This window comes from Herpailurus yagouaroundi, unplaced genomic scaffold (assembly GCF_014898765.1).
Source record: "Herpailurus yagouaroundi ecotype Mexico unplaced genomic scaffold, PumYag 140, whole genome shotgun sequence".
NCBI classification, from domain to species: Eukaryota; Metazoa; Chordata; class Mammalia; order Carnivora; family Felidae; genus Herpailurus; species Herpailurus yagouaroundi.
The window spans coordinates 88,312,365-88,340,226 of NW_024412395.1; the positions used below are offsets into that span (position 1 = coordinate 88,312,365).

The 27,862-nt window shown below is 39.3% G+C and overlaps 1 protein-coding gene across 4 annotated transcripts in view; it reads right to left on the reverse strand.

Annotated features, from left to right (window-relative positions):
- Positions 1-354: 354 nt before the first annotated feature.
- LANCL1 (LanC like glutathione S-transferase 1) overlaps positions 355-27,862 on the reverse strand; it is a 37,170-nt gene continuing 9,662 nt past the window's right edge. For all 4 annotated transcript variants that reach the window (XM_040476130.1, XM_040476131.1, XM_040476129.1 and 1 more), the window contains exons 4-10: positions 18,062-18,269; positions 9,499-9,634; positions 8,799-8,945; positions 6,406-6,588; positions 4,565-4,741; positions 4,051-4,123; positions 355-3,428 (exon numbers count right to left, since the gene is read on the reverse strand). In XM_040476130.1, the coding sequence (XP_040332064.1) occupies positions 3,352-3,428; positions 4,051-4,123; positions 4,565-4,741; positions 6,406-6,588; positions 8,799-8,945; positions 9,499-9,634; positions 18,062-18,269 (1,001 nt within the window). In that variant the 3' untranslated portion in view covers positions 355-3,351. The remainder of the gene's footprint in view (positions 3,429-4,050; positions 4,124-4,564; positions 4,742-6,405; positions 6,589-8,798; positions 8,946-9,498; positions 9,635-18,061; positions 18,270-27,862) is intronic.

The following is a 27,862-nucleotide window of genomic DNA, read 5'->3' on the forward strand; positions in this document are numbered from 1 at the left end:
TTCATAATTATGCCTCATGTAATCTCTTCCTCTCTTCAAAGTTCCTTTCAGAATTGGTCAGCAGGGAAATCAATTTCTAGAATTAGGCCTTTACTTATTAACCACAGGGTGGATTCTCATATGTATGAGATGGTTAATACACTGCTCTGTTTGGATCCTAGTAGATTCCTCCTAATTCTATAATAATCAGATTTAAAAATATTTCCCTCTGAATCTATCTTGTTTGATAAAATAATGATGAAAAGTCAGGAACAAATCCTAGGGAATGAGAGTATAGAGGAAAATCCCTCATTTACCATATAAAGAAAAGATTTCTCAAGTTTAAACCAAAGCAAACAGAAAGCACATGACATATATAGTCCTGATAAGATTTTATTGAGAATCAGTAAGTGAAATCAGTAAGTGAAATACCTATGACCCCAGCCCTTCCCAATAAATGGCAATATAACACTGGGGTGGGTTCCCTGAATATTCCACTCTGTTCTGTATCTACAGGAGAAACAGTTCTACAGCTCAGTACTAGAGAAATGGGGTGCTCTGACCTATTGATGGGAAGCAAAGGTGGAGTTAGAATTTGGTATGAGTAATAAAGGACTGCAGATAAGTTCTAGTAGCCAAAGGAGTAGATGAATAAATGTTCACTCTTCACATTTTATATTTCAAATCAGCCAGTAGCAGACGGGATCATCTTGGGTCCACTTTTACCTAAAACTCTTCCTACCATGAAGGCTTTTGATGCAAAATAATTGGAACTGACATCAAAGATGAAAAGGAAATCAATGACTCTAAGGATTAAAGACCAACAACTCGAAGGAGACCAAAACCCAATGGGATGATGGAAATGGCTGTGAGAATGTTAACATTTTTACATGATGAAAAGTTAACTACTGTAATTTCTCATCACCACAGGAACAGAAATGCATGGCAAGATAAATGAACACTGCTCAAGAAGCTGTTAGGATTTTACTACCTCATTTTTGTATGGGGAGGGAAGAGATACTATGAAGTTTTTTGGGAGGCAACTTTTGGAAAGGTTTTTTTTTTTTTTTTCAGCAAAAGAAAATATCTGAGGGAAAAATGATGTAACAGAAATAGAACTGCAATGATGCCTCTTCCTTCTAAAACTAATAAAACTATAAAAGTTTCAGTTTCCTCCATGGCTTTAGGATATTGGTCTTAGTTTTATGGCTTTTGCTGGAGTTTAAAATCCTATCCGATTTTCTTACCTCTTAAGCATAAATAAAAGAAATAATGGCATGAATAGAAAATCCACCAGTTTAATTAAAGTCCTAAAAAGCTTAAGAAAAAAAAAAAAAAGAAACCTGAATTGTGTTTGTATTGATGATTTTGTTAATGGATGACAGTAAATTGCAACCTAAATATTAATGACTCTTATTCAGAATGTTCTTCTCCCCACCTAGAAGTCTTCCTGGGGTTAAATTAATCAAGATGCTGGAGATGCACTGTGATCAAGTTTCCTCTGGCTAAGAGAAAGTGTGTTTTGCTCTCTTTCCCTTGGTAATTACAGTAGCTAAAAGTACAGGCACAGTATTGTAAGACATTTAACTAAACCAAATGGGTTTTCTTCTTTCAAGTTGGATATCCAGCCAAAGGCAAATTAGCTTTACTAGGAATGCCAACAGTGCTCATCTGAAACACCCAGGAGAAAGGCAAAGTTTACCAGAGGCTTCAGACATCTGAGAGGCACAAGGTTTTCCCAACTAGTGCGAGTCACTGAGGAATAAGCTAATCCTAGGAACTGAGCAGTGGGCTGGTTTTTAGATCCTTCCATCAGAAGCCTTTAAAGGGTCAATTTCCAATAATATAAGCTATTTTGGGACTAAATGTAAAATAATAGGGGACTACTATCCTGAGGAACCAACATATACCCATTGGGATTTGGTTCCAATTTAAAATAAAAACAGCATGTTTTTATGACCAAGAAAGCCATGAAATAGGCACATTTAAAATTCTTAGACCCTGATTTTCAAAGCTGCAAAATGTTCTAAAATCAGTCAGAACATGCACGAAATGATGAAACAAGCCTGGGAAAGGCAGCAAAGGAAGGAGGAGGAAGGGAAGCTGATGAGTGAAAACATTTGTAGAGAATGTGAAGCACCAGGGACCCTTCATGTACCAGGTTAAATACAGGATCCTGAGGGCTCAGAAACTGATGAGTGTTAAACCTAGGATATGCAAACAGATGGGATGTGTTTGTTCTAATCCTTTGCACTGGATAATACCTCCCAAATAAACAGCATTTCAATGGAAAGCTTAGTGTTTTCATTCAAGTTATTGGCTATATAGCACCCTTTCCCCCTTTTAGAGAGATGCAGAGTACTGTACTATTCAGTGAAAAGACAAACATCCAGATAGATTGAAAGGAAGGAAAATATCTTATGGCTTGTACCAAACTGCAAGCAGTAACGCATAGTCATTGCCAAGTAAGTAAAACACAAATCTAAGTTTACAAGGTCAATTGGACAAGGTGAACTCAAATCCTAAGTCACCACATACTCACATATAGAAAATCGTTTCCTGATCTTATAGTAAATCCAAGGAACAAACAAATGTAAATAAATAGTTCAAAGATACAATAACTTATTTTAGGATAAACAATAAACTTTTTTGTTAGCTTATCTTAAACTAATCTTCAAACCAGAATTTTCAAAACCACCATTGTGTTTTAGAAATTTTTGATAAAAATGTTGACTAATAGAACCTGGATGCTTTACTACCAAAAAGAAGTAAATCTGAAAGTATTGTTATCTAGTTAAACAAGCACTATGGTCCTTAAACCAGTTTGCATCTCTTGCAACTTTTGTCTCAGAAGCATATAGTTAATATTTTTGTCCCCCTTCATAATCAACCACCTAAAGAAAAACAAAGTTATAAAACTGTCCGCCCTGTTGGAGGAAAAATACTAAGGAGGTGGATAGCAATATCCAGCAATAACCATATATTTTTCTTTATCTACGTTTTCAGTTTCTTTTAAACAGTTCTAGAACAGCAAAGGATGGTTATATTCATAAGCTTAAGTAAGAGTAAGGTTTCCTCCAAGTTCTGAAATATATACATCTATGCCCTCAAAACACTGCACATATCACTCACCCTTCCTTTAGGAAGAAACTGAAGTTAAAGTTAAAGGATTTCCTTGGATACTTTTAAGTAAAAGTAAATGATAACAGAAGCAACTGAACTGAAGACAAATTCCAAAATTAAAAAAAAAAATCAACTAAATCAAGTACACGGTTTGACCCTATGTCTCCTTGAAAAGCAATAAAAGCATTTTCTCCAGGTTTGATATACAGAAAGGCTCATGCTGTGAGTTGCAGGGGGCAGGCTTTCCTTTTACAATTCAAACGCAGGGAACCTGGCTTTTGTGGGCACTAGAAGGTCAGCCAGGAAATATATTGTTCCAGCCATTCCTGAAGGAAGAAAAAGAGGCAAAAGTTATCACACCACATGACTCCATTTTATAGAGTGGCTTCATTCTCTAGCACCAACGACATTATGATACTAATGGCAACGACTTAAAGGAACCAAGCATCTGTTTAATATATGATGCAGGTCAACACGCGAGGAGATCACTAGTGAGGTGCTCAGTCTCTTCATCCAAGTGGAAGACAGAAGGGAGAGTTGAACCAGAGAAGTTGAAGACACAGCCCTGTCATTTATCACGTCAGCTCCTTCACATGGCACCACGGGCCACTTACCTGTCTGAGCTTCCGTGTCCTCATTTGTGACATGAGGATAATAATGTCTGTATGTTTTTGCTGAGATGATTTATGGTGGCATCTGCAAAATGCCAGGCCTGTGCTTGGCTCCATAAAGGGTAGTCACCATTATGACTACTTGTATTAGGTCTGAGATGGTCCATGTACTACTTGATTTTTAATATTGAGTTCTTATATTAGGAAGTAAAGAGGTAGTTTAAGAAATGACTATAAAATTAACTTGTTGATAAAGCTCAAATTCAAATACATTAATTACCAAGCAGAGAAATAGATGCTGACATTATAAGGCAACTAAGTAAGGAGTGAAAAATACCTTCAAAGAGGGAGAAGGGAGTGTCCGGTGTTCTGCATCCGTGTTCTCCGTAATCTAAGCACCACTCAGCAAACTGAAAGTGAGACCATGTTAATTATGGTAGTGATTTCTTCCAGAGACCCCCAAAAGTTGATAAGGATTCCGTAAGAATTACTCTGAAAAGTCCAAAGCTATCTTCAGGGCAGAAAAAAGGGGTTAGTACAGAGAAACAGATGGTCTGAAAGAGTATGAAGGATGGGAGGGAGGAATGTCATGAGCCATCTGAGCCACTGTCTCCAAGGTTATCAGAGAAAAATTTCTTTCTTTTTTTTCCCCCCATAAATGTTGAATAGAACTGTGTCCTTATACAAGAAAGCTAATTCAACTGAAGGGGTTTAGAAGGCTTTTCTTAAATAACTGGATTTGTTCTACAGACTTGTGGTTATAAAGTAAATGAATTAAATCAGATTGACTGGAGCCCTCTCTACAATCTCCTGGGGGAATGTGTTTTCTTGCCGGTGGTTCTGGTGCCTACCTTACAGGCCCTATACAGGTACTTCACGTCCTGTGTGAGGTTGTACAGTGTCAGGAAGGCATAGGCGTTCCCGGCGGTGCCGTGGCACAGCCCGTACCCCTTCTTCAACAACCCATACTGCCAGATCATGTCAGCACACTGGTACGCATCATTGAGGTAGTGTTCCTCTCTGAACACCTGCAGAGCCAAGGGAAAGTTTTATTACAAGGGATATAAAAAGAAACGTCTATTGACATTCCTTCCTGATGGGAAAGGGGGGGAGATAGGGCAAGAGGGGCGAGATAGAGGTGGCTTGGTAAGAAAGGGTAAGGGATTTAGAGCCAGAGAGATGTGTCGTGTGGGTGAGGACAAATTATAAAAGCTTACTAGCTTTGCTTTTTTTTTCTTTTTTGCTTTTAAATAACTGTACATGACCTTGTCTGTGCCATCCACGTTTTGTGTGCGCTCTGTGTTTATGTACCATAGGTGTTAGTGGTGAAGTAGCATTGATTTTACTTGTGACTTGCTATTATCATCAGTTAATTTCCAAAGAACTGCATGCTATCTTCTTTGGTTAACAATAATGCCCTTCACTGTTAGGAAGTTTCCTTATAAATGGGGAAGAAACTGTATATAAAATTGATTATAAAAACTGATTTGATTACAAAATACTATGTCAGAAAAATACAGACACATCTCTCCAATCTTTTGTGGCCTCCTATATATTGATCAAAGACTCAAGAAATATTCTCAGTAGACAGCTTTAATATCTCATTGCAAACTAAATGTTCTTAAAAGTAGAATAAGGTGGTTTAGAAAGTTCTTCCATTATATTCAACTTTCTGAAAGTAAAATTTGATGTACTAAATGCTTACTTAGAGTATGAGATACCAATGCCTATTCATAGTCCACAGATTTGTAATTTGTAGATTGTGCACCAACAGACATAGATATCTTGGTTTACTTCTGTTTTTTTTTTTTTTTCTTTTTCTTTCAAATAAAACCCTGTTCTTTGATTATGGCTCTGCCATCACATGCTTTTTAAGAAATGATATTTGCATTTCTTTTGTTTGGTAAAGTAAGAGAAAATATAAAAGTTGTAAATTTTGTCATTTGAAGTGTATAATTCAGTGTCATTAACTACATTTACAATGTTGTATAATCATCACTACTATTTCCAAAACGTTTTCATCATCCCAAACAAACTCGGTGCCCATGAAGTGATCCTGCGCCTCGTCCCCCATCCCTCCCACCGGGCACCAGTCCCTGCTAGCTTCTGTTCTATTCTCTTCCTGTATGCATTTGCCTGTTCAGATATTACATATTAACCATCACATCATATAAAAGGAATCATAGAGTATTTGTCCTTGAGCATCTGGCTTATTTCACTTGGCATAATGTTTCCAAGGTCCCTGCTGTTGTAGTATGGATCAGAAGTTTATTCTTTTGTATGGCTGAATAACATTCCAGTGAGTGTGTAGGGGCGGGATATCACATTTTGTATTTTGGCAATTGTGAATGATGCTGCTGTGGAACATTTTACAATCCCACCAGCAATGCACAAGAAAGGTTCTGTTTTCAACCGAACTTCTGGGATATTTCTCTTGGCTCCACTACTGCTGCTACCATCTTGACTATTCTACCTGTCAGTGAAGCAGTCTCCCGATCTAGGAAAATAGTATCTGCTTTGGTACAGAGGGATACTGTAAGAATGATTAGAGTCCATTTAGCAAAATGATCTTAGGTCCAACAAGTAATGTATCTATTGCTCCTTTAAAGATTATACATAAAAATAATTTTAAGTTATAGAATTTTATGTCCCATTTTCCAAATTATTTCAAAAATGAGAAAACTCACAGTACCTTATAGGCCTGGATGAGCATGTAGATTACTCCAGGTGAACCATGACACCAATGGACTAGCAGATCTCGATTATCATCCACACAAGGAGGGTAATTGCCAGAAGGAAATTTCAGCTGGCAGACATAGTCTACACTGGGCTTGACCAAACCATGTAACTTCATATGGCTCACCTGAAGGCTGGGCTAAAAATGAGGAAAGGAATCATTAGTTCTGCTGAAGCAAACAGATCTTCCTAAGTCTCAGGGATGAGATTTAAACCAGAAAGAAAACATGACCACAAGGAACTAGATTTGGATTCCATTCCATATATTTTAACCTACTGGAACAAACTAAAATCAGGCTATCAGTTAACTCTTGAGATCTTACGTACATACTATTTTTCAATATTTATCGTTGTATACATACATATAATTTTCCTAAGTCAATGCAGGAGCACAAGAGACCTTTCTTAAGGTTTTAATACCTTAAGCAAACTCTGAAAGCCACAAAGAGATGCATTAGACAACACAAGCATAACTTTCACCATTACATTTAGAGAAATGGTAGCTGTTTCCAATAGAGGAGGATGCTAACAAGTTGGAAGACCTGGAATTTAGATCCAGGTTCTAGATTAAGGCCTTTTTGCAGAGGATTTGGGACTGATATTTATGCAGGATTATTCTGATACAACGATGTACGGATTGATGGGACACACTGCCATAGGGCATATGAGCCTCATTTTTCATCTAAGTTTTTAGTTTCTCCTTTGGTCCTGTCCTTAATTCATTGCATTGCTCGCTTTTTCAAAGAAAAAAATCAAAGTGTCTTTGCCAGGCAGCGGGTGGGCATGTGGGGTGAGGGAACAGGAAGGGGCATGAAGCACACGTACTGACCGTGCACGAAGTTCTTCAGGGCATGTACAGATTTCACTTTACCCACGGAATATCGTACAAGCTCCGTTTAAACTGCTAGAGGAGAATTTTCCTTAAATTTGCAGAATTTATCTCAAATGAACTACAAATAATAGTTTGTTTTATGTTGATACATAAGCACCTACTGGAATGGACTTTTTGGATGAAGAATTAAATCATTTCAAATAGACAATAATCTGCCAATGGAAAATTTGGAACACAGGTTTCCAGGTTTCTCACTATAGCCACCAAAAGGAGGCAGATGGACAGTAAAATGACTCCTGATGATCTGCTTCAATGAAAGGTCATGAGGCTGTCCAGTCACTGACATGTAGGACTCTACCTCACCTTTAAACTTCAGAACACAACTCTCTTTTCCTGAAAACTTAAGAATATGTATTTACTTCTGGAAATACAGAGCCAGTGGAGGCTTATGCCAGAAAAACAGTCTAAGTCTGAATTGTCAAAACTCCTCATTCTAAAACTCTTAATTGAGAAGTGCAGAACAAATACAAAAGTTGGTCTCTTACTGCCACTAACACTCCAAGTGTGACTTTGCATTCAAAGGCAATAATAACCTTGAGTTTTTCAGCTTCGTTGTCATTGTTTAGCTATAGGGAGAGGGAAAGTCTGACATTGATTTTGCATTATTGCAGCCGGCTACTCAACCAGCTAATAGTATGTATATCCAAGCACTCATGTTGAACATATTAATGAAACACTTTTCTTTATGCTGCATTGTACTTTGGGAAGGTGAGGGGGGCACCTTTTCTGCCATTAAAAATCAATTTTCTTTTGCTATGGATTTTTATTACCAAGTGCCAATTTCTCCTTAAAAAGAGCTAAATAAGCCCCCAGAAAGGATGCTTTCATGAGAAGTCCTCTTCTGACCTCCCCTGCCAGGTTACGCTTGCTGCAGTAAATTTTATTTGGCCTTAGTCTTTTCGACTTTGGCTAACGTCCCTCTATAGTATTAGATCCAAAGAGCTGTTGGGCACAGTGCATTCAGCTATCTTTCAGGTAAGTTACACAAAATCCGCCAAAAAGGCTCTGTGGCTTTGCTCTCTAAGTGAACCTCAGGCAACACATGGTCATTTGTTTTCTATTGATTTTGTTCTTACTTCTGGAATTTGTTTCAATGGGTTGTGTCTAATCATATGCAATACTATTAATCCAAGGCATCTGCTGAGACAGCAGAGCAGAGCACGAGGCACTGCGTGCTGAAGGACAGGAGAACACTTCAGTCTGCAGGAGTGGCACTAGGTGGGCAAGGACGGTCACCTACAAACTGAATGTCATCTCACAGCGCGGTGCCTTTTATGTGCATGCACTTTCACATGCACCTTGGCAAATGCTGCCCTTGTTTGGCTAGGCCAGGAAACTGCAAGGAGAGTGATGCAGCAGTCGGCGGGGTGCAACACCCGAGGGCAGTGCTGGTGTCCTCACCCCGGACAGTCCAATCGGCAGGCGCATTAGCAAGTTACACCATCTTCCCCTCTTACCTGCAGCAGGTAGTAATAAATTCCTGCCAGGCCATGAGCAGCCCCCACATAATATTCTTGGTACCATTCATACATCAGTGGAGTCTTTGCTGTGAAGTTTCTCTTTTTAGCTAGGTTTTCCCCAGAGGTTAAGATTGTTTCACAAACCTACAAGGAGAAAACCGATAGCAATAATGAGAGAACCAGAATAAAAATCTTCCCCGTGGAACTTTCTGCTAAGAGGTATGGAGAACATAGTGAATGGGACGTGATCTTTTGGCCATGGACGGGCACAGATTAATTCTCCTCGCAGAAAGTAGGGGTGACTGTATTCTGCCTAAAGGACAGAGACACAGAAATCCTGAACTCTCTTTACTAGAGCTGACAAGAATTCACTTGTCCAAGGAAAGCATGAATTCCTTCAGGCATGAAAGGAGACACCTGCATGTGGGAGGTGAGATCTGGTTCTCATCTTTGGAAGGGCCATACTCTCACACGGAGCAGGCTGCACTTCTCACTCCCAGTCACTCTCTGTGTTTCCAACAGCACTCAGAAGGACAGTGTCAGCTCTCTGATCCCGCCTGATCTTTAGAGGCCGACACACCTATTTTCCACCTGGGCTATGCTAACTGGAGAAACAAAACCAGTAGTTGAGGCATCCTAACAAGGGGATCCTAACTGAGATCCTAACAAGATTCCAAAAAGCACAAAAATGTGGTACCTGCTGAATATGGCTTTGAGGAATCTTTTCCACTCCAAAGTTCTTATTCACAAAGAGAAGAGCGTAAATGTAGCCCATTCGTCCATAGAGAATTTCATTTGGAGCATGGGGATCAATCTTATTTAGATGAATTAGCCTGGGAATAAAAATACATGCCTAAGATAACTTGAAAGGGATCAGATAATGGTATATACTTAAACTGGGACATTCAAAAATACATACACATAAATATATGCATAGAAATATTATATATTAATTTACTATTACAGTTAAACATTTAAACACATTATAATTAATATATAAACTAAACATTTTCATATATTTATATTATAAATTGTTATATATTATTACACATTAAGTGCACTGAGCCAGACCACAAAGGGTAGTCCGGGTTCAAAAATTATCCCTCAACTAAATTTTTCTTCAGTTCACAATAGAAATCAGAAACAAATTCAAAGGATGAAATCTACTTGCACTGAATGAAAAACCTGCTACACCCCAGTTACTTACCTCCTTCCTTAGTTCATTTCTTTTTTTTTTTTTTTTTAATTTTTTTTTTTCAACGTTTATTTATTTTTGGGACAGAGAGAGACAGAGCATGAACGGGCGAGGGGCAGAGAGAGAGGGAGACACAGAATCGGAAACAGGCTCCAGGCTCTGAGCCATCAGCCCAGAGCCCGACGCGGGGCTCGAACTCACGGACCACGAGATCGTGACCTGGCTGAAGTCGGAGGCTTAACCGACTGCGCCACCCAGGCGCCCCCTTAGTTCATTTCTTAACATGTCATCAGGCCTCCGTGAAGTGTCTGTACAATGGCCTGATGTACCACAGCCGGTAAGACGTGAGAGAGCACAGAGGCATCAGTCAGCCTCCCTGCCGTCCCACCCTTCTTTTCAGAAACAACCACGGTTACCAAATTCTTGGATAGTCCTAGAATTATTTTATGCACATAGAAACATAAATATGCATATCTATATCTCCCCAAATGTTCTGTGGCTTGCTATTTATCAATACATCTTGACAAACATTCTACATCAGCACATCCAGAGTAGTCTCATTCTTTATCACAGCTGTATAGTATCCCACTGAAGGGATATATTATAAGATATTGATTCCCTACTGATAGACTCAGCGTGGCTTGCCACAAAAAGTTGTTTCCGGTTTTGGCTCCATGTAAGAGGGAGTAAGCACACTCCAGCCTGCCTCTCCTGGTAAACGCAGCTCCAAGACCTGGAGAGAATGCGCAGAGCGGCTCTTTGAGGACTCCAAACAGTAAATAGCAGCAGGCAGAGTGGGGAAGACCAGAATTTGAAGTACCACCAAACCAGTGGTGAGTTTACCATATTTTCATCTACGTATTCCCCTGGCCTGAATTCAGAATAGTCCCAAACCTGGAAGTGAGCCCCAAGGGCAGAAAGAGAGTCCCGGAAGAAACCCTTGAGTTCTCTCAAGAAACAATGGGAAAGGGCATGCATGCCTGACATCAGAGACAGTGAGTAAAGCCTCTCAGTTTTCTTTATTTTCTCTCTTCTTCCCTCCGTTTACTCACACCCCGGGCCGCAAGCAGTCTCACAGGGTTGGCAGAAACGAAGGCAACAGGAGCCCATGGAAGCCAGGTCTCTGAGGGAGGGACCCTTCCTCACAGACTGGAGGAGCTGTGGTCCCAGGAGGGTGGGGTAAGCCTCTACTGTTTCACTCCTTTCTCACGTTGCCAGCATTTAGCCCCAGATTCAGCTGCAGTCGTGGGAATACTTGGCAGAGTGGATTTCTTTCCAGAGGACCAAAAAGGGAAGCCCCAGGGAACCAGGAACTAGGTGGGGTTTGCAAGGAAAGGAGCTCAGGACAGCAACCATATTTGTAGTCTGAACTCAGAGAATGAATCTTTCTGCCTTTCGTAGGGGAGTGGTGGGGAGGGTGTGGAAAGCAAATAGGATAAGTAGGGAAAATGTCTTTGCTCTTTTGGATTTTTATCACATGAAATTTTGAAAGTACATCTCAATTACCCCTAAATTACCCTATATAGTCAATGTGTTTTCAGTTATTAAAACAATATAATTTTTGGTGAAACTTGACAAAATATCAGTCTATTGGAAAAGTAAGAGGGAAGAGCCAGGGAATTTCAGGAAAAGAGCAGTAATGAGAGGACATCAGCCCTACCAAATAATAATGGCTTTGTCCTCAGGTAGCAGATGACACTGACCGCACTGCCTGAGGACAAAGCCATTATTTGTTTGTAAAATTCTCTTGTTGTCTGTGTAGAAATTTACTTTCAAAGTAGTTAAGTATAAACAGTGCCTGTGCAAGTATCTCATCTAACTTTATATATCGGGAATTATAAGCATACAAGCACTATTTAATATAAACACTATAATAAACATTTGAAGTATCCAGAATCACACCCCTGGGGTGACTGGCTATACTTGAACGACTCTTATCAGGAATCACCATTCAGAGGCACTCGGCACTTGAAATAAGTTTATCAAAATCTACACCAGAGGATTTGCTGATAAGTGTAGTAAAGAATGTTAAAGACGGTTTTTTTGTTGGTGGGATGAATGGTGAAGACAGGTGGAAGGTGTGGAAGATGGTACTGGCTCTACTACTGTTTGATCAATAAGACCTAATAAGATTGTCTGGGGACAAACGTGGTTTTCTCTAAGTCACAAGAACAGGGCAGGAGACTACCTGTGTGTATGTGTGTGTGTCTTACTTCCTAATCAGTGTTTGTACACTTGGTTTCTTTATTTGGTAGAACTTGGTTCACTGCTCGTGCTTTCATTTTAACGTACTTAGTGTTAAGGTTACAGCTGAGGGGGGATACAGCGCCTACTGCTAATCTCTGGAGGCCACCAATATCTACAAACAACAAAAACAAACAAAAACCTAACAAGTGCTGCCACGTCTATAACCAACGGGTATAATGAAGACTGTCCTGGCTCCATAGGGAAGGTACTTGTGGAAGAACAGACAATTCCTTTAGCCCAGCCCTCCCCACTCCACTTCCATAAGGCTGTGGTCGGGGGAGAGGAACACTCACAATTTAAAATTAAAAAGCCACGTCTTAATAACCAGAATGAGATGCTTTTGGTGACTGAGGGGGCTAACAATTATGAAATAGACTAAGTAAAAGTTATAAAAGTGTCCTTAAGAGAACTCACTCCTGGTCAGGAAAGAGGGGTGTGAAAAAGCATGGCGGGTTGCAGTTACGGACAGTTCTATTATACCTTGTCGGTTATATTATACCTCAACAAATGGAGGCATCTCATCAGATTGGTTAAACATGCAAATGCTGGCTCATGTATGTTTTTTCTTCTATATGTATAGGCATTAAACTCGCAGTGGAACAGTGGTTATCTTAAGAATAGGGACATGGTGGGCAAAGGTCACTTTCAATTTTCTTGTTTCTTAAGATTTTCCCCAATGTTAACAGGACTGTCTGGTTGGCAGAATTATGGGCCATTTTTTTTTTCTACTTCAGTATCATACAGAGACACACCCTTAATATTTTTAAAGAACTTAAGAATATTTATTAAGAAAAATTCTATTTTATTCTCATGCCAGAACTGGTAACTCAGTAATGTTGTGATCTTAACAAAATAAAATCTTTTTACTGGATAAAAACTCAACTGTTGTAGTAAACAGAAGGAATACTTCAGAGGTTTGATTTAAAATTTTATTACCAAGTTTTAATGTAAGCATATTAAATTGTATTGAATTTAGATATGAAAAAGCATTTTTGGTCTGCTATTATAAAGGAAATTGAATTATTCAAAAAAGGAAAATTACTGTGAATTTTTTAAACAAATACTGCTCTATGGAAGTTACTCAGAACAATTATTGCATTAACTCCAATGATGTTCTCACCTAAATGTGTTTGAACCACGTTTCCTTTACAGGCCAATGTTATGGATTATATTACCACTAGGTGGCGATACATAATCAGCATTCCAATTATTTTGCAGCCAAACGCATTTGCATTTTGGAAGTTTAAAGTAGATAGCAAAATCCTTTCAAATGTTTGAAGATGAAGTATTGCTCAGAGTATCTGCTTAAAATAATACTTCAGACTTTAGGGTAAGAAAGGAAGTATTCCTTTTTTTTTTTCTGGATTTGAATTCAAATCCTTAAAACTCATTAGCTGGTTCTGATGATTACTAAAGGTAGCATTTTTAACTGCATGTTTTACAAGCTACATTCTCAAGATAAAGTGAAGAAATGATAGCATATATAGTCATAAGGTTATTTTGTGTGTTTTCAAAAACTCAAAACCAGAAGCACATTATTGCAGCTCCATTTGTTTTGCTATGTTGATATTAATAGCAACCAATCTTCAGAAGAGACATGGTACTGAAATGTCACTGAAGGAAGAATAAGGACATATAAAATCAGGATAGTTCTGTTCCACTCCTATTTCCCGAGGGTGTTACTGGGGAGAGTTTTTACCTTATATCATCTAAAGGTTTGTAACTTTTTAAAAAGGAGTCCTTTTCTTACTCATCACACTACAAAAGAGAGAGTGGATACTTTCTGACCAGAAAGCCCAAAATCATTATTCTAAGTCTTGGCCCCAAAGCACTTTGTATATCACATCAGTCACTGAACAGTCAGTAGGAACAGTCAGTAGGCAGTGCTCTCTCTGCACGGTGGCACCAACTGTGTGTGGAAGGAAGGGTGAAAACGAACACAGTACAAATCAAACAGAACGAAAAAAATTGTGCTATTTATCCTTTTCCTTGCCACCTGCCTCCACTAACAGCAGGACATTTGAACATGAACACAGACACAAAGACACACACTCCTTTTTAGGGAGTTATAGACCCGTCTGAAAAAAGTGTTAAGTGTTCTCTCCATGCTGACTACAATTTGGGGTTTTCTACAGACCTGTGGAAGCCCTAAGATTCTCAGAGCCCCAAAGTTAAGAATCCCTATCTTAGGGAAACATTGACTCCTTTGTCTCTATAACTCAAAATGATGATTCTGAAAGACCATCATATTAAGAAAAACCAGGAAAGGTAAGCTGAAATGGGATGTTGGTGGTGGAGCATAAGAGTTGCCATACACAGAACTCTGCCATTTCCAAAGGGCTATGTGATGTGAGGAAGAAGGGTCAGTAAAACATGAAACAAACCAGTAGGTTTAATATCTAATGACATCAAATTATTTCAATTGAATTGAGAAGACTTACAGATTTTTCCCTTAAAAGGGAAGAAATGTGAAAGCAATTTATAAATAATTCCTTTTTTTTTCCCTGTTGTGCCATGAACTCTAGAAATGAAAAATCAAAACTGTGGCCATGAGTAGCCTATTTTCCTACCATATATCCACATTCTATGTTTCATCTTAACAAATCTATTGGCTATAATTATTATTGAAATGTTGATAAAGTTTTTAAAAAGATGTAAATAACAAAAACACCTTTATTATCAAGGTGTCAAAAAAAAAGAAATTTTAGTTTACCGTTAAGAGTATTTTATAATAAACCAATATTAATATATGGTACTATTCCCCCAAAGAGTGTTTCTTAGAACAGTAGGCCCTGAAATGTCCTGAGAAAAGGGGCTGTCTACTTGACAAGTATGGCAAATTCCACTCCCTACAGTCACGAGTTTCCCCCGCGCATAAAAGCTACTGAAGGCTCTGAGCAGCCAGTAAAGGTGCATATTTAACTTTGTTTAATTAGCACGTACCCAGTCTGAATACATAAATCTTGTTTTCATGTTTCATATAACAAACAATTACTATCTGGTTGTACATATTTTGAGAAAGGCTGGCATTATGTATAAAATACTGGGACCACTACAACTTATTTTTATGATACTTAAGAATGATTCACTGAATGAGACTCCCTTCGGAGTCTATAAAGCAGATGTGTGGCTAAAAAAACCCAGAAAGGTAGTTTGTGTGTTGCAAATCTAGATGGTATATGCATTTGCCAAAACTCAACAAATATCAATCAAACTTGGGCAGGTCACTGTGTGTAAACTTTATGTCAAAAGAAGAAAACTAAACAGGTATTGAACCCAAGTAAATGATATATATGCTTTAGTATTTAGAAGGAAGGATACCGATGTCTGCAATTTACTCTGAAATACATCACCCCCCTCCCAAAAGGATTAATAGTGATAGAGGAATACATTGATGGATTAGATCTGTGATAAAGCAAGTATGGTAAAATGTGAATGTGAATGCTAGAATTTATGTGGGTAGATATACAGGTATTCACTGTTCTTTCAACATTTCTGTATGTTTGAAATTTTTCATAATAAAATTTTGAGGGGGGAGAAACCTGTAGTTATTAGAATTTTAGGCCAAAGCCTGTTAATGAAATACACACCACTGCACAGTGTAAAGTTAACCAAAGATCCTCCACAAACGAAATCAGTGATGATAATGCCATTCCAACAGTAATTTATAAGAAAGAGTAGTGGGAATCAAAAACCATGGTCAAACTGGGGGCAATCACTGATTAAAACGTTGCTGGACCAATTAAAAAATGCACTAAAGACCTTAACAGACACTTCACCAAAGAAGAAATACAGATGGCAAATAAGTATATAAAAAGATGCTCCATATTGTATGTCAGGGAAATGCAAATTAAAACAAGGACGGGGCGCCTGGCTAGCTCAGTCGGTTAAGCGTCTGACTTCGGCTCAGGTCATAATCTCACAGTTCGTGAGTTTGAGCCCCACATTAGGCTCACTGCTGTTAGCACAGAGCCTGCTTCGGATCCTCTGTCCCTCTCCCTATGCCCCTCCCTAGCTTGTGCTCTCTCACTCTCTCCAAAAGTAAATGAACATTAAGAATAAATAATAAAACAAGCAAGAAGCAAGGAGATACCACGACACATCTATTAGAGTGGCCAAAATCTGGAACACTGGCAGGATGCGCAGCAATAGGAACTTTCATTCATTGCTGATGGGAATGCAAAATGGTACAGCCACTTTGGAAGATAGTTTGGAAATTCTTACAAAATTAAACCTACCCTTATAATATGACCCAGCAATTGCGCTCCTTGATATTTACCCAAAGGAGCTATAAGGTTACGTCCACACAAAAAATTGCACATAGACATCTACATTAGCTTTATTCATAATTTCCAAAACTTGAAAGCAACCAAGATGTCCTTCAGTAGGGTAATGGATAAACTCTGGTACATCCAGACAATGGACTGTTATTTAGCACTAAAAAGAAATGAGCTGTCATGCCATGAAAAGACATGAGAGAACCTTAAATACATATTACTAAGTGAAAGAAGCCAATTGGAAAAGGCAACATACTGTATGATTCCAACTACGACATTCTGGAAAAGACAAAACCAAGACGACAGTAAAATGATGAGTAGTTTCTGGGGTTAGGGAGGAGAGAAGAGGGATTGATAAGCAGGGCACAGAGGATTCTCAGGGCAGTGAAACTACTCTCTATGATAGCATGATGATGGATACACGTCATTACACATTTGTCCCAACCCACCAACTGCACCACACCAAAAGGTAACTAATGTAACTAACATAAATTATGGGCTTGGGTGATCATGGTGTGTCAGCATAGGTTCATCCACTGTAACAAGTGAGCCCCTCTGGTGGGGAATTTTGATAACGGGGAGATTATGCAGGTGTGGGGATAGCGCGTATATGGGAAATCTCTGTACCTTCCTGGCAAGTTTTCTGTGAATGGAAAATTGCTCTAAAAAGTAAAGTCTAGGGATGCTTGGGTGGCTCAGTCAGTTGATCATGTGACTTGATTTCGGTTCAGGTCAAGATCCCAGGATCATGGGATTGAGCTCTGCGTTGGGCTCCGTGCTGAGTGTGGAGCCTGCTTAGGATTCTCTTTCTCCCCCTTCCTCTGTCCCTCTCTCCCACTACGCTCTCTCCAGTAATAAATGAAATGAAAAAAAAAAAAAAAGTAAAGTCTATTAAACAACAAAACCAAACCAAAAGCCTTTGCTGGAATTGCAACTTCCTGTGTGTTAACATGCTCAGCAGAGCCTAACAGCACTGCTTGCAGTATTGCATGGAGCCAGACTTCTTGATAGAATTTGTGCTCAATAAGCTCTAGTCAAACAATAATTGTAGTTTATTAGTACCACTGTTTAGTAATTCTTCATAATTCACAAGCTTCTAGTGAGCTGCTCTGCTCTACATTAAAAATAAGAATCTGGATTTGCATGGTATTTGCTCCTAAGAAAAACAATTTTGAATCAGTCTGTCGTCTGTTAGGAGCCCTCCCCCAGCTCACGAGAGGACGTGAAGCACATTTTTTGGATTATTGATCTTGGACACCACCTTATGTAAGTAATCACACGATCAAACTTTTGATCTCATTTTTGTTATTAAACTAATGTTTGATCTGGTGTGTGTCAGTGTCATTACATCTTACAATAAAATAGGAACTATAATGGTTGTTCCTTAACTAAATCGGGATTATGTGTGAAGTGATCAAATGACAGTAGTAAGATTTACTGCTGGAAGAAAAGTACCTTCACTAAAATGTTCTTGTGCTAACACATACAGAATCCATTATGACATCTAGATCATAATCTAGATCAAAAAGAAATATGATTACCGGGTGATGCAGTCTTCCGCCTGCTTCTCATTGTTCATCTTGTGATACACCACAGCGCCCACCGCCAGGGGGCCCGCGTCCCCGCACAGGAAGGTGATGGAACGCTTGGTCAAACTGTTCAGACCTTGCTTTACGTAGCCGTGTGCCATCTGTAGGTAAGCAGGGTCCCCGAACACATCATAGAGATGTAAGTAAAGCACAGAGATACCTGAAAAGCAAAAAGAGAATAATGTAATGATGAAGAATGGGCCACTGTTTTATTTTGGTTTGCTGCCAACTCAGCAGTGTTGATTGTCGATAAGCCATAACACATACATAAGTAAACTCTCCGGAAGTTTAGATGACCTTAGTTCTAGACTCAGCAGCTCTAAGAACCAGACAAAGGCACTTGCTCTGCTTCTTCATCATTGCAACTGTACATAATAGGAACTCTGAGATCATCTCTGAACTCTAACCTAAGTTTATTATTAACCCTTGCTGCACTCTACTGTGTGTAAATGTATTCTTCTTGATGGTTAAATGACAGGTTATCAAAACTATATTTCTAATAGTCACTTCTTTATTTAACATATAATCATTTACTTAATAAGTAAACAAGTAATACTTGTTCTTGCGAGCTACAGAAATTCAAAGACTAGGGAGCGAAAAATTCAATTTCTCTTTCTATGGGAAGGTAATTTTGTGAATGAGAAGGTAGGGACAGTAACCAAATTCCCTACTCCAGTATCGTTCCAGGCAGGGATTATAAAACAACTACTAAGTTATTTGAGATCTGAGAAAATAAATTCAATTCCTCCTTAATTTCTTTTCTCTGTCAAGGACTCTGCTACTTGAGAAATTATACTGTAAAAACTGCCAATGACTTTTGCTTTGGGCCTTCCTCGATTTGCTTCTTATCCTTCAAGAGAAGCCTGATTTTATATATATATATATATATATATATATATATATATATATATATATATATATATATAATTGAGGTGTTGTCTGAATGCCTGTCACAGTAGATAGAGCCTTCCCTCTGAAGCCGATTGGTCTCAGGGCAGAATCAAAGATGTGGAGTAGAGAACCTACCTGCCTGCAGCATTTCCAGAAACTCATTTCTCCCCTTAAAGTACATTTTCCATCTCATTTACCATTTTTAGAAGATACAGAGCCTCTGTTTAAATCTAAATTAATAGAGCCAATCTCTTCATGGATTTCAGTGCAGTAAAAATGCAGTCTGCAAAATTACTTTTCACTGTACTGAGGACAATTTTAAATTTAGATAGTTTTCTCATTTTGCATGGGTAATCTCCAAAGCTTTGTGCTACAGACAATTCAATTTCACATGTATATTAAGGCCAAATTTTCATTTCCTGCCTAAGTTAATAACCTTGTCTGCTCTTTCAAAGTGGCTTGGTGTTAGGAATTCCACAAGCTGATGATCGGATGTACCAGTGCTGAAGGTCTGCAGACGTAAGTGTACAAAACCATGTATGTAAGAAAAGAAAATCTCCTCTTCACAAATGATCAATGTCAAGAGCTTCTTCTGCAATTAGGTCCTTAAATGGCTTCATCTCCATCCACACAAGGCATCTGCCGGTGATCCATTTAAATTGTTACCCTTTCATTTTGGCCTCCTATTCCCATTGCTGCCTGAACTCCCCTAATTGAGTTCTGTAAGCACTGCAGCCAGATAATGACATGACTGAAGTCTGAGAAAATACAAAGTGATTAAATACAAGCCCAATGATCGTTTTCCTTTTCAAACCTTTGTCTCTCATTATCAACAATTCCTCTTGGCCTAAATATTTAACAAACAAAACCCACTGAAGTTTGCAGTGGTAAGGTTTGGTGCATTTCTCACGAAAAACAGGTAGTCATTTCTCCATTCCACCATATTTCATTTAGATGGAAAACTTTTTTTCTTTTTGATTAGCAGAGAATTCTCTTCCTGGGTTCTGTTCCTCTCCTTCTCATTCTGGGCCTCAGCATCCCTGTATTTTGGTTCAGCGATCTGCGCCTCAATTTACGGTGTCTACCTCCTGTCACAAGACACCCGTGGATGAAAGGGTTTCAAGTGAGGAGTGTTGCTGCCAATTCACAGAAGTTTCTTGTATAAACTTACTAGAAATGAGTCTAGGTCCAGAAAGTAAGACAAAATGTGTAAGTCGAAGACATTTAATGACTCATCAATTCTGTGTACCCCAGATGACCCGATAGAAAAAATGGGGGAACTGTGTGTGGCTAAATGTCTTAAACCCGATCGTTATGCTCTCCCAACCTTTAGCAATATTCATGCATATAACATCACCTTTGCATAAATACTGAATGCTGAGAGATAACTAGCAAGGCGGGAAATAAAGACACAACCTTGAAGGCTTGGCAGGGAAAACTCACCCCAGTCCCCTTACATATACCTGCAACCCTGGCCTCAGTCTATGCTTTAAAAAACTTTTCAAATGTTAATTTTTCTAAAAATAAGTTTGTTATTCATGGAAAAAGTCAAATGGTACTGCAAGGCTACTATGCTTCTCATCCACTCAGATATTAATATGCCTCTAGGGCAGGGCCAGGTTTGGGAGGGAGGACTGCAGTTGTATCCATTCATAAACTCATCCCCAAGTATGATTTCAGCCTGTAAATGACATTTAATATAATGAGAAAGAACATTCGTACTGGCTTCTAGGATAACAACCATCCAAACTGGTCATGAGACTCAACACAGGATGATATATGGAGCTTAATCTTTTTAATGTTTCATTTTTCTTTTTATCACAGGATGTGCCACTTAATCAGAGTATTTGGGGCTTAAATTTGAGCAGCAGATAAAATTTCATTCTATATTGTTCACTAAGCGAAAGGCAGGATAAAGGAGATTTGCTTCCTTCTTCTACCCTTTCACCTTTTCTTCCAGAACAGAAAAGACTAAAGTCAGACGTAAATTTTGATTGCATTGGGGTGCCTGGCTCAGTTGATTAAGCGTCCCACTCGATTTTGGCTCAGGTGATAATCTCACAGTTTGTGGGATCGAGGCCTGCGTGGGGCTCTGTGCGGACAGTGGAGAGCCTGCTTGGGATTCTGTTTCTCCTCCTCTCTCTCTGCCCCTCACACACTCACTCTCTCAAAATAAATAAACATTCAAAAATAAATTTTGATTGCATTTAGTTGTAAAAATATACTTCAAATAGTTTTAGATATTAGAATTACTTTATAAAAAGGAAAAAAAAAAGGTGCCTGGATGGCTCAGTCAGTTAAGCATCCAACTCTTGATTTCAGCTCAGGTCATGATCTCACTTTTTGTGAGTTTGAGCCCTGTGTCAGGCTCTGCGCTGACAGTATGAAGCCTGCTTCGGATATCCTCTCTCCCTGTCTCTCTGCCCTCCCCTGCTTGTGCGTGTACTCTCTCTCTCAAAAATAAGTAAATACACATTTAAAAAAAGAAAGAAAAAAAAAAATAAAGCTGCCCCCTGCCCTTAAATCTGGAGGGATTTTGACATCTTCATTGACATAAAATTGATGTTAAAATATCCTATTTCTTAGCTGGTCCACTCTCTGATAACTACTGTCATTATTAGGCTATGAAAACTAATGCTTTTTTGGTCTGAATTTTATTGTCTTGTTAAATTTGCTCATATATATGACTTAAACTTATTGACATATTCTAAATGGGAAAATAATCCATATGAAGAGAGATACATTAAGAAATGAATAAAGCAAAATCTAATCCATTATTTGCCCATTAATCCCAAAGTCATTAAAGGTGACCAATAAAGCATTTGGGATAACTAATCCTGTTCAGAAATGAGTATTCTCCTTCAGGAACAAGAGATTATTGCTACTCTGGTTGGTCGTACTTCATTTCCTATAGGGTATAGGAAAGTTGTAATAGGGATACCCCCTCTATTTTACATGCAAATCCAGATAAATATAAGATCAGGAAAAAAATCATTCAAGTACCTTTTAGAATCAAGCATGTGAAGTCAGTAAATGCTTTAGATATGGCAAGTGCATTCCTTAGTTATTCACAGCTTTGGAGGCTGGGTTGGTAGAAGAAGCATGGACAGATGTGGGTAGAAGTATTCCCTCCATTCCAGGGTGAAAAACAATACCATCAAGGAGAAGGAGGTATGATGGGGCATGGACCACAAGGGGAAGACTGAACTGGAGCCAGTGCATGGTACTCCCGGAGAGTGGAATTAATTACCTGAGAAAATCCATGTGGATGAGAAGACTAGGAGATGACATGGTTAATAAGGACAGTTTCCTTGGGGGTTCAAATTAAAACCAGACATAGAAATTTGGGTTTGATGCTAATCTATGATTGGTTTATGTTGAGGAGTAGTATTTTTTTAAAAAAGGCATTTTTCAAAGGTAACCTGATGGGTTAGTCCAGGCCCTCCAAGATGGGACTGAACATGCAGGACTTTGTTAGGGAACTGCATCCTGGACACCTACCACATGAAGAAAACACCAGCAATTACACGCTTTGGCTTGAAATCACATGCCACTTCCACCTGCAACCCCTGGACTCGAAGAGGTTGCCTCACGTAACTACACTGAAGTTGAGAGGTTTAATCCTCCTAGGAGTCCAGAAGGAGAGGGACACCAGATATGGGTGGGCACTAGGCACGTCTAACACAGGACATGGCAGTGGGGAAGAGGCAGAGAATGAGCCAAACCTGTACAGTTCAGGTTTGGGATGTTCACTAGACATCCAAGCAGAGAGGTCAGATAGGCAGTTGGATGTAGGAGTCCAGAATTCAGGGGAGAAAGGCTGGACAAATGTCCTCCAAAGGTGTGGGGAATCATGTGACTAATAGAGTAGTCAATGATTCTCTGATGCACTTCAGGAGCAAATGGGCTGCAAGATTCACCAATCCTATGTAGGCAGGGGTTGCTTTTAACTAAAAAAAAAAAACAAAAAACAAAACAAAACCTCCTTTGTGGTCTGAAAGGCCAGAAGTAGTCCAGACATACACTACTTTGAGCTTACAACTCCTAAATCTTGTCTGGTTACTTATAACTGGGGGGCCAATATGACAGCTTCTAACCGTAAGTGTCTACACAATTAAAAGTGAACAATTTACAATAAGGTGTCTCAGTCACACTACCACATTTCAAATGCTCCAGAGCTACAGGTGGCTAGCAGCTGCCATAATGGACAACAAAATAACTTCTCTATCACTGCAGAACGTTCTAAGGACAGCACTGCTCTGAACACCAGAGACAGATGTCATTCTGCATAAGAAGTTCAGGAAGCCTGGCACTGCCCCCACAGTTCATCCTAGAAATCTGTTTTTGGAATGTTGGTAACTAATTTAAAGAAAAAATGATACCGTGAGGACTGAAGAGAACTTTGCTGTAATAGGAATCTGTCCTGATTTTTAGTATGGAAGCTCTGAACTAGATTTTTCTGTTCGGTTTCCTTCTGTAGCTACTACTTGGGGAAGGGAGGATAAACTGCTTAGGGACACTTCTAAATCTGCAATTTCCTTACTCAGCTACTTATCCCCAGTAGTACTATAAATAAAGCCAGCTGTTGAGAAGTAATTAATACCAAGCCTTTGAATTTCTGAGGGATCATTAGTCCTATTCATCTTGACCAATCAAGACCTTGGTGTCTCTCAAATGTATATGGAGATGATAAAAATCTACACAGATGTATGAACTCTCAAAAACACTTGTCTGTGAGTCTGCATTTTAGAGATTATGCCTTAACATTATTCATTTATTTTATGACCAGTCTGCACTGATGTGAAAACCTCTGCCATTGCACATCCTCTTACGAAGTATTTGCTTGCAGGTCAGGGTCTTTTCAAGATTCTCTTCGTGTAATCTGGTGGGAAGAGCCGTGTTCAGATTGCAATACTGCTGGAGTCACTAGAGACGCTAACACCAAGGATGGTCTTAATGGTTCTGAGCGGTACGGAAGCGGGGACTCCCTGGAAGGTGATGGATGACTGAGTTTCAAATAAACTGTTCCCTAGTCAAAACTTTGAAAGTTCATCAATTACCACATTTTTCTTTTTTCCTTTCAGATTTATGAAAACATAAGTGACTGTTTTCTCTAATTAACCCTGTACAGTATGATCATCTGTCTACATCAGGTTGGTACTTTCTGATATGCTGTTTATTTTTTCAACAAAGTCACAGTTGTCTTTAGGGCACAGTTCCCATTCCTAGTCACTGCTGTTTCTGTGCACAGCGCTCTCCACGGAGCCTGCAGTGGACACTGCCCGGACCAGTAGCTCTGCTCAGCTGTCAGAGGAAAGCCAAGCATGACAAGCCGCTGCGCATCGGGAGTACAGGTAGCATGGGGAGAAGACCAGTGTGCCTCTGCACCATTAATTACGTAGTATCGCCCCGCACAGAGAAGTAGGAAAGGCAGAGGGCAAAAAACCACTTGGAACATGTGTCTTTTTTTCTCTCTGATGCATTTCCAGAGCTGATTGTCTGAGAGGAAAACAGATTTTCAAAAAAGGACACATCATGCTTTCCTCCTCCTTCCCTCAGTACCCTGCTTCATAACTGTCAAATTAGGAAGTGCTCCTAGTCTTTTATTCAGACTGCCATTAATAGGTGATAAATCTTTCAGCATAGTGGTCATTAAGAGCACGGGCTCAGGAATTGATGTCTGGGATTGAAGCCTCACTCTACCACTCACTAGCTGTGTGATTTTACCTCACTTACTAAACCTCTCTGTGCCTAAGCATGTTTACCTATAAAATGGAAATAATAGTAGCTACTCTATAGCTACTGTGGATCATGCTGATCAGTACAAGTCCCCAGCACACAGTGACTAAATAAATGCCCAACTCCATTATACTGTGAACTTTACCGAGTGTTGAAAGAGTGACTCCATCTTATTTGTGATGCCTGATTGAAAGGGACAGAAAGTACAAAGGGAACTATACTCTTCTTCCCATGTCCCTGCCTCTCTCCACCCTTACTGGCTCCTCTGACTAGAAAAATGTTCCCTATACACGTGCCATCTGGCCCCTCTCTTGAGCTTCTGGGAGTCTTCTCTGTTTTCAGGCTCTCCCTCTTTTCTCTCCTGTTTCCCAAGGGGTAATCCATACATGGGCTATCCAGATGCTCTGTTTGAGTCTAAGGAGGTAAGTTCAAATCAGGTGGCAAGAAGGAAGAAACCCACTTGACATCCACGTCTAAACAATAGGCTCTCTATCCAGCTTTACCAAGTATAAAGCAGATGTCATGAGCCCTACCTAATTTCCAAGTTCATTTCTCAACTGGATCAGAAGTCAAGGGGAAAGAGATGTGATTAACTCTTCTACATCCTAACAGAAACGAAATGAGTTGAATTCCACTCTCTTCCCATTCCATCTAGTTTCGTTTAAGTGACTGTTTTTAGCTTGCATAGGTGGTAGCTAGAATAGTAATAGCAGGACACTGTCCACTCATTCATTCATTCATTCATTCAACAAATATTTATTAAGCACCAACTATAGACCTGGCATTGTGTTAAATGCTGAAGATGCTCAGAATCAAAATGACAAAACATAGCCCCGCCTCCTTGGTGTTGTCTAGAAAAGTCAAATTGCTTAGATAGGTCTTCTTTCTTTCCCTCCTGCCATTTCTTCTGGTCTATCAACATTCTCTTCCTGTTCTCAGTGTTTCGCCCAAGCACACTGGTAGCATTTGAACCCTATACTTGTTTCAAGCCCGTATCTTAGCCACTTAAGATAACCTACAGTGTAATGAAATCAACACAGTAAAAAGTGCAGTCAGAAAGGAAGTAGGTGATACTCTGGCAGTTCTCTATCTAGTGCTCACTGTAAAGGGCTCTAATAAACCCAGTGTGGATCCACGCCCTTTTTTCCTTCCGCTTGCCTTGGCAGCGCTGGCTGCGAGGCACAGGCGCTTCTCATGAAGGTGAAGGACACTTGGCTGGGGCTCAAATTAGACACTGAAATGCTGGCTCTCATTGAAAAGTTACGTAATAAAAAGATGAAGTTGCAAAGAAAAGATACCTGGCCAGAGTGATTCCTTTCAAATAAGTCTGGTATCAGCAGGAACTAAGCCCCACGTGCTAAAGCTGTAGCTCAAAGGCTATACATTTGGCAGATCAGAGGAACAGCATCTTGAAACACTTTAATGACTTGCATTTAGAGCGCAAGTTAATATTACTCCAGGGATTATGCTGCATATCCTCTTATTTAAAATGTTATCTAATACTTGAAAAGGGGAAATATATGCTGATCTTAGCCTCATTAACTTTGTGAGTTGGTTATAGAAGATTGGGTTATGTCTTTTAGAACTAAAGCCCCTAGAGTCCTGTGTGTGTGTGTGTGTGTGAGTGTGTGTATGTTTAAGTGTGAGCTGATCATCATTTCCCTTAGGAATCATCATAGTTAAGACTGGGAAAAAGTGAAATTAAATGAGGGCTAGCACTTTCCCTCATTCTTTCTTAAAGACACTAGTGAGATCAGCTATCTCTTGGGTTTACTTAACTTTTCTACTATGCTATCTGCAAGGGAAGCAATCTTTTCTCCTAAATGCTTATTTCTAACACAAAAATACCTCATCTGCTCATTTAATTCTCTGTAATATCAATTCCTCACCAGTGCTTTATCATTTCTATTTTATTAAGGTACTTTAAAATCTCTTCCTCCCTGGAAGCTACCTGGAATGAAAACCAGAGCAGCCCAAAGATAGGTGCCATCAGGCTCTCGAATGAGTCCCAGCAGATTCCAGGACACCACCTAGGACCACTTAGTAGCTGGCCATTGGGTATGATCTTAAGGGGACTCCATGCTTGTCATTTTTCCGTACTGTCTGCTGCTATGTGCACAGGCATAAAGAGCAGTTCTTGATGGAGCACCTAAAGAACAGAAATGTTTTCCTTGCTTCACAAGCTGGGAGCACATTCTGTAAAGAACTCCTGGTAAGTCCAGCAGGAAAGGATTATGGCTAAGAGCGAACAATTCAGTGCTTATTGCTGGCACATGTCATACATCAGTATCACGATGCATTACACTTCAATGTACGAAATTCTATAAAGGATATTCTATAAAGGAATTCTATAAAGAACTATAAAGTTCAGTGAAAGGAACTGGGCCTGTTCATTTCAAATATTGCTTATTAACAGCTGTAACAGCTACCGATTATTTTCAGACTAACAGATACTTCATATGAGAAGATCCACAACAAGCGTTTTCAAATACAAGCAATTATGAGGAAAAGCTTCTGTTCTGGCCCAGTGAATTTTCTACCCTGAAACCATGCTGAATATATTAATTTAGGATTAGGAAGCATGGAAACAACTTCTATAGCACAATGCTGGAGATTTCATTTTTCTGGCTGCAAATGCCCATAAATCTTTCCACGGTTTGCTTTATGTCCGATCCCAAATAACTTCTTCCTATAGACTTTTAAATAGTTATTACTCTTGCCTGTCTAGCTCATGTTTCCCTCTTTCCTTCCAAATTCCTTTCATGTTTTATCCTAATTTTTTTTTAAAACACTTAAAACTCACTAGTCATTAGTCACCTCTAAAATGTTTGGACAGCACGAGTATCATCATGTTACCACTGCTCAAGCAACCCCACCCTACAGCTCACGTGCGCACATTCTCCATACGTGATACATCCTAAAATGTAGGGAGTGAACCCAGATGTAGAAGTGGAGAGTAAATACACACACAGGCACACACTCTCGTGGGGTAAACACAGGGCCTCTAAAGCCAGACTTGCTGAGCTGAAGCTTAAGTTTCTAATTTACTGGCTATGTAACCTGGAATAGGTACTCAGCCTTGCTTTGCTTCAGTTTTCTCATCTGTGAAATGGGGATACAAAG